The 7,309-nt window shown below is 49.0% G+C and overlaps 2 protein-coding genes across 2 annotated transcripts; both read right to left on the reverse strand.

Moving 5' to 3' along the window:
- Positions 1–1,988: 1,988 nt before the first annotated feature.
- LOC136464186 (uncharacterized) lies at positions 1,989–2,978 on the reverse strand. The gene is made up of 2 exons (XM_066463147.1): positions 2,566–2,978; positions 1,989–2,428 (listed from the first exon to the last, which is right to left on the reverse strand). Exons 1-2 carry the CDS (start codon positions 2,859–2,861, stop codon positions 2,245–2,247), a joined length of 480 nt encoding a protein of 159 aa, XP_066319244.1. The 5' UTR covers positions 2,862–2,978; the 3' UTR covers positions 1,989–2,244.
- Positions 2,979–4,395: 1,417 nt separating this feature from the next.
- On the reverse strand, positions 4,396–5,414 carry LOC136464187 (FCS-Like Zinc finger 3-like). The gene is made up of 2 exons (XM_066463148.1): positions 5,079–5,414; positions 4,396–4,964 (listed from the first exon to the last, which is right to left on the reverse strand). The coding sequence occupies exons 1-2, from the start codon at positions 5,303–5,305 to the stop codon at positions 4,802–4,804; spliced, it is 390 nt and encodes a 129-aa protein (XP_066319245.1). The 5' UTR covers positions 5,306–5,414; the 3' UTR covers positions 4,396–4,801.
- Between the last annotated feature and the right edge of the window lie 1,895 nt (positions 5,415–7,309).

A 7,309-nucleotide genomic window follows, 5' to 3' on the forward strand; every position in this document is an offset into this window, starting at 1 on the left:
CCCCTCGTCTGCCCAAGGCAAGCCCCGATGCGTAACCCCTATTTTTAATGATCATTGAATATATATATATATATATGATGTGCATTTAAGTTACATGCATTTTATAGAAACTACCTGCATAGATATATCTACCCATGAGTCCTACTAGTCCTAGTCGAGTAGCTGCTATGCTCAGGATATCGATAGCATAAGTAACCTGCCGTTACTCGCAAATAGTTGATAAAATATGATCACTCATGATTAAATGGTGGAAAGGAAAATGGTGACCGAGCAGGGATATGGTTTGGGTACTGGTGGGTGTAAGGGGTTGTGTCATGCGGCCAACAGAGCATGACTTGGTTACACTTTTTCCCTGTCCGTGTCGATTAAGGACCGGTCATTGCAATAGACGCTAGGCAAGTCACAGATCTATTGTCCCGAGCGTATACTTGGGTATGGGCGCAGGGAAGACTTGTTGCTCTCTTGTCGCGGATCCGGCTCTTTTCGGACCGACTGATTGGAGGTGGAGATGGTGGAGGTCCTGGCACCACACTGAGTTCGGGACTCGGGAATGGGGGCTTGGAGTCCAAGTTTGGACGGAGACCTGGACACCCGGGATAGAAGAGTGATGGGTTAGTCCTGCTTGTGCCTGGGGTACAAGTGGGGCGTGTGTTTTTGGAGCACCCAGCTGGGCACATTGGTTCGCGAATCGCCGCCGAGTCGGTACGACTTGTCTTAACTCTAGCATCGTAGTAAGAACTGAAATATGAAAGGTGATGAAATAGAACTGATTGCTCAACTCTTGCTTGAAAGTAGAATAAGTGCTTATATAGACTGTATAGATAATAACTTAACGCGACCAATAATAAGAACCTAAATAAGGACTCACTGTTATTATTGCTTTCTGCTAAAAATAAACCAGCAAGCTATAAAGCTTCTCATATTCCTTGGAGTCGATAAATTATTCCCACTAGTTGGGTAAGTCTTGCGAGTACATTGTGTACTCAGGATTTATTTACCCCTGTTGCAGGTGATGCTTGAGATGTACCTTGTACGGAGGATGCTTCTGGTGGGCTCAGACGGATCCTTGTCTCTATCGCTAGATGTTTATTTTTAAATTCCGCTGTTTATCATTCCACACTCTGATATTTGGTATTGTAATAATGTATTTTTTAAGAAACTCTGATGTATGAAATGGACTAGTATTGTAACTCGTTCTCATTATTGGATCATTGGAAAAAATGTGGATCTTTCGGGTTCTCCCTTGGGGTGTACCCGACGGATACCGCCCGTTGTAGCTTGCTTTCGAGATGCTTAGTGTCTGGTGGAAGATGAGCGCCTCCGTAAGTATGTTATTCCGGACGGTTCTGCCACACTACCGCCCTCAACAACCACTCTAACCGGAGTTTTTCCTTTAGATTCGACGCGAGCACCCTCCACCACCTCCTGGGGGCCCGCCGCCTCCGCCACCACCATCCATCACCGCCACGTTAATCCCAAGTTTCTCCTCTTCTTCTCCAGTGGACGCCCCCGTCATCGTCACGGCCCAACCGGCCTCTCCGACCATCCGGCGGGCGATGCCCCCACCCTCTGCTGTCGTCTGAACCATGACCACCGCCGGTTCGGCAAGCTCCCCAATGACCCCTTCTAAGCGCGGAGGGCATAGAAACCCCCGAAACCCGAACCCTAACACCACCACCTGCTTCATTCATCTCCACGTGGCAATGACGACCGATGAGTTTATCTGCATTTTTTTGTTTTTTCTAGTGTGTGTAGTGAAGCATTTTCGCATGCGCTTGCGGAAAGAAGCGTTTCCGTTTCTTTTTATTGATTTTCTTCTTGTAAACTAGATCCATCTCTCTCTTTTAATAATGCAACGGCAGATCTTTTACCATCATTTTTAGAAAAAAAAAACGCATGCAATTCTTCAAAAAAACTACAAAAGGCACGGAGTTGGTTTAGAATAGAGCTCGTTTAGTGGCTCCAATGGCCCCAATTTTAATCCGGATTCAGGAGTCAAACAAAAAACGAGCAAGGCTTGGATTGCTCATGTAATTGCAGGACGCGAAAAAACCTCCGCTCACTTCTTTGCTTCGCGTCGGATACATACAAACGCAAACAAGGGTCGTGGCTACTTGGTCCTTACGATCGAGGAGAATCCTTGTCTAGTACTAGGAACGTGAAAGAATTCATTCGCCATCCCTGGGTACGTTGGGACGAGCCCGGAACCGGTGTATGTGAAGAAGCTTCCGCGAGCTCCTCCGTCTAGTGCTGTGGCTGAAGCTGCCGCTGGGTACGCTGGTCCCTCTGCGCCATCGCTGCCGCCGGCGCCGCTTGCTGCTGCTGCTGCGCAGCTATGAGGGCCTGCTGCTTCTTCCTCCGGTGCCTGATGCGGTCCATCTCGATCTGCTCCCTCCTGCAATCGTCGCTGCAGAACGGCGTGTCCCCTCTGCTCCATGAAACCGATCGAGGCGGCATACGCACGCACGCACGCACGCGTGTTAGTTTGCTAATAATCCTCTGCTTCAATTCATCGGCGCAATCCATCAATATACGAGTAGGCATGCATGCATGCATGCAACCGACCTGTACATGAAGATGTCGCCGCAGAGCGCCTTGCGGCAGAGGGTGCACTCGTCCAGGAAGCTGTTGGGCTCCTCCGCCTCCGTGTCGGGGACGCAGAACATGGACGGCGCGCGCCTCGCCGTGGCCGAAGTGGGGCTCCTGCCGTCCTCCGCCTTGGCGCTGCCGCCGTCGGTGGAGCTCCGCGGCCGGTGGGCCTGCGCGCTGCCGCCACCGCCACCGCCGCCGCTGCCGCCCGAGAACACCGCCGCGAAGTCGGGGTTGCCGAAGGCGTGGAAGTAGGACGACGTGAACTCCATCGGCCGGCCGGCGTCGTACGTCCCTGGCACGTATGGCACGCGCGCGCGGGCCGGTCCAGGAGCTGTCGTCACACCGCAAACGGAGGCGCAGGACGGCAGCTGGGCTGGGCTTGGAGAGAGGAGAGGCGGAGGGGCTCGGTTTTAAACCAGCCTCAAGATGGTAACGGTATGGCGGTTAATTAACGAACTCGTGCCTGGCTTCCTTGGTTCGTCGTTGCCAGGGGAGGGGCTGGCGAGAACCACGGGTGAATGCATGTGGTTAAATCTGGCATGCCAGCCCAGAGGTGCCTTGTGCTCTGGCACACAGCTCCATTTACCTGGCGTAGTTTGTTTTAAAGTTAGCTGCATCAACCCAAAGATAGTTACCACTATGGAAATTGAGGAGCTTTTCCCACTCGATGTGTAGAACAATGAACAGTCTGACCAGCCGGAGTGGGAACTCAGAACACCACACTACAAAATTAAGTGAAAACAAAGATTGCAGTCAGGGCAACAATCTAGTACTACATTGTGTTCCCCACGCCCCTTGTCACCACCAATGTTTATTCATGAACACATTGACGTTGCAATCAAATGAGTAGCAGTCCATGTGATGGCAACATACTAAATGGTTCGATGACCGCCCCAGCCAGCAGCGACGTGCAAATGGTTCCGTGCACGCTGCTTCTGTGCTTCTAGAAAACAGCAACAGCATAATTGGCGTTTTTCAAATATATATGTTCTGATGTCCATTTCGCAATCGACGCATCTGTGTGGTTACCGGGCCGGGACCGGGATCGCTCGACTGACTAAACTATCTGGCGGCTGGGGCGTCGGCGTTCGGTTGGCTGGGGTCGCTCGGCATCAGGGCCCTCCGCCCTCCCGCCCTCACATGGCTCCAGCCGCCCGAGAGGGGGAGGCACTACAGCTAGCACTACCACTAGCAGGCTAGCAGCCGGTGTGCCCCCCGAACGCCCGGCACTCGCCGCCGTCCCGTCCAGAGGCGAATGGTCGTCCATCTCTCGGTGGCTGATGAGATGTCGTAACGTGTCAAGAATCTTGCACGGGGAGAAGCTCCCCAAGTGTGCCTTTCTTTAGGGTTTCGGAGGCCGCGTAGGCTGCCTAGAACGATATATTCTCTATCTGATCTCCGTCTCTCTCTCTCTCTCTCTCTCTCTCTTTCTTTGGAGCGTGCGCGGTGGGCACATGCTTGCAACTTGCAAAAGCACCAGCAACGACGCAATGAAATAATCGACGATCATGAGTGCGCGGGGCCTTTGATGATTTGTTAACTCCAAATAGCACTTTTCACAAGTACTGTTCGATTAGCACCTCTGGTTAATTATATGACCATTTCCGTTGGTGAAAGTCAGAGGCGAAGGCGATCGATCTTGCAGTGTTTGGGATTGATTCCTGTGGCATGTCCGCCGTACAAACAGTAGGTCTCTGGCTCTCTGCCGAAACCATGTACGTACGTACCACGGTACCAGAAATTAGTATTTCTGTTTCGCTCATACTGAATAAATTGCTTGGTACTGCAAACTGATACTTCATACTTCATTCGTGAAAACCACAGCTCGTATTTTGGAATTTGTTCATGATAGTAGGTACCGGAATGCTGGAGTACATGGCAATCGGCACGCGCCTGGTTGCGCCGAGCAACGGAACAAAAAAAAAAACTTACTAATGCGGTAATCCGCACAAAAACCGGCAGACGATCTGTTCTTTCTCCGGGACAACAGGGACTCCGTCCCCTGGGCCTCAACCGCTCGAGTTGCTCCCTCTTGTTCGCTGGCAAACAACAAGCTATAGCTGGAGGCCACATGCGTACCCTACCAAGAGCTTGAGGCGTCGAGGTCGAGACATGCGCGAATCGGTTCGATTCATGCGCAACGATTTACTCTGAAGCCCACATGTCGTCGTCGTCGTAGTAGTGTTTTCGACGCCGCTGCCTCGATCGCTCACCGCGCCCAGAGGGGAATCCTCCGCGGGCTGCTGCTCTGCCGCTGCCGCTCCCGCTCCCGCTTCGTCGCCGCAGAGGGCTGCTTGGACCTCCTCTCCCTCGCCTCGTCGGCCTCGATCTGCTGCTGCCGGCACTCATCGCTGCAGAACGGGGTGTCGCCCCTGCACATCCACGGACGGCCACGCATCGATCAGACGATCACAACCAGAACGGCGGCGGCTTCTTGCGAATTTATTTGCACATGAGCCAGCGTGTTGGCGTCTCACGTTGTTTACCTGTACATGAAGATGTCCTTGTTCCCGCCAAGATGCCGCCCGCACCGGAAGCAGGCGTCGAGGTAGTGGTGGTGGTGGAGCTCTCCGGCTTCAGCGTTGCCGCGGGACACACGGCGGGTCCTGGGCGGCGGCGAGCTTGGGTTGCGAGGCACCGTGTGGTCTGGGAACCCCGCAACGACGTAGCCGGCGGTCCCCCATGAATTGGGGAAGTAGTAGTAGTCCTCCATTAGTTTCTTGGCTGGCTCGTTCCCCCGGAGGGTTCCCTTCCACTTTTCGCTTGCTGGTATGGGACTGGGAGGAGGAAGAAGGTGGTGCTGGCCTAGATTGGCGCAGTTTATAAAGGGAGGCAGCGGGGGGTTCAACGGTTTCCGTTTTGGTCCCTCTGTTTCCTGTGCGCTTCCACGGTGCTCCTATGCAGTTTGCAGGTGTGCTTGACAGCTTGAGGTGGTTTTTGTCTGTGCTTAGGTATGATGGAGGTTGGCCCTTCTAGTTTGGTTTGCGTTGTTGGCGTTTTCAGGTATCTCTTTGTTTTTTTTCCTGGTAGAATGTTGTAAGTAAAAGTGATAAAATGTAGGGAATTTTTCTATATATCATTAGCTAAAACTTTTATCTCTGATATGCCCACCAAACAAACTCTTATCAATGCATCATCAATAAACTTTAATCTCTTTTACGTCATTCTTGACCACATTTTTAGTTAGTCACAAATTTAATTAGTCCTTTTTAATGCACCTGGAATAAGCATGTGATGCAGATTATTGTACTAGTCTGTGAACTATGGAACTTTAGAATGATTTATTTACTTCAGACATAGGTACAGCTGACGAGTGTTCGATAGGCTTAACCTCTGCAACTGCTGCCACACTCACATACGAGCTGTAGCACGAGTGTAGCTAGCCAGCACGCCGAGCAATAGCAGCTAACAACCGTGTATCATAAACTGCCCACACGCCAAGCAATCCACATAGTTGACAAGCCTAACAACACTGCAACACACACCACCTGTTCTCCGATCATACCATCGCCACCACATAGTTTTGTCCTCTCCATAATAGATGGAGTTCGTTTTCATGTGTACCGTTGCTTATGCCTTGTCTGCCAATTATTCCCTCTGTCCCTTTTTATCTGTTGTTCTCATATTTCGAGAAATCAAACGTAGTCAACTTTAACTAAATACATATAAAAATATTAAATTTTGTAATATATAATTAGTATCATTAGATAGATCTTTGAATATATTTTTATAATAAATTTATTTAAAGATACAAATGTTGTATTTTTTATATATCTAGTTAAAGTTACAAAGTTTGACCAACATGTATCCCACGGCGACACTTAATAAGGAGACAGAGGGAGTAGATGAGTTACTCCCGTCTAGTGTCATTTTTGGCTCCAATGAGAATACACATGGCATATATTACAAAACTAAAGTGAACTATAATTTTAAACATTCAAAATATGTAATAAGACGATATAAGAAATAATTGTTATCTTGATCATGTTGTGGATGCCCCAACAGCGGTGTACCCTCTAAGAGAAGGGCTCCTGTTAGCCCAACATATTGGTTGCCAACGACTCATCATTCAATCCGACTGTTTGGAGGTGGTGGAGACAATGAAGCAGGGAGGTTTTTTAGCAACAGCTGGTGCGCCAATATATGATGAATGTGTGGTACTCTGGCAGGATTTTAACTCTATCTCCATAGATCATTGTAATATGGATATCAATAGAGTAGCGCACAATTTAGCGAGTTTAGCTATTGAGTCAAAGAATTCATGTATTTGGGTCCATGAACCCCTAGCTTCATTATTGAAGCCCTGGTAAACCATGTAACTCTGTTTTCAATTCAATAAAGTGCGCCAGATGGCTTCCCTAAAAAAAATCGATTCTAAGGAAATAATTAGTGGCTTTATGGAAGTACAACAACAAACATGTGTGACCAAGGATACGCTTCTGATCTAAGCGATGACATCAAATATTCAAAGTTACACTTATATTTGTATTGAAGGGAATATGAAATAAAATTTAGACACGTTATGCGAGGCTCAGTGACTGATCTAATATTATAGCTTAAAGATAACATGTATATATGATATGATACCCGTATCGCCACACGATGATTGTACACACACTAAAGTGGGTTTGCAAAAAGTGTGAGGCCACAATATCTCTTTAACATTCATATACGTTTTTGTGAGATGCTAATACCACATATAGTGCCTTTATAAAAG

Source organism: Miscanthus floridulus, chromosome 7, assembly GCF_019320115.1.
Source record: "Miscanthus floridulus cultivar M001 chromosome 7, ASM1932011v1, whole genome shotgun sequence".
In the NCBI taxonomy this organism is placed as follows: domain Eukaryota; kingdom Viridiplantae; phylum Streptophyta; class Magnoliopsida; order Poales; family Poaceae; genus Miscanthus; species Miscanthus floridulus.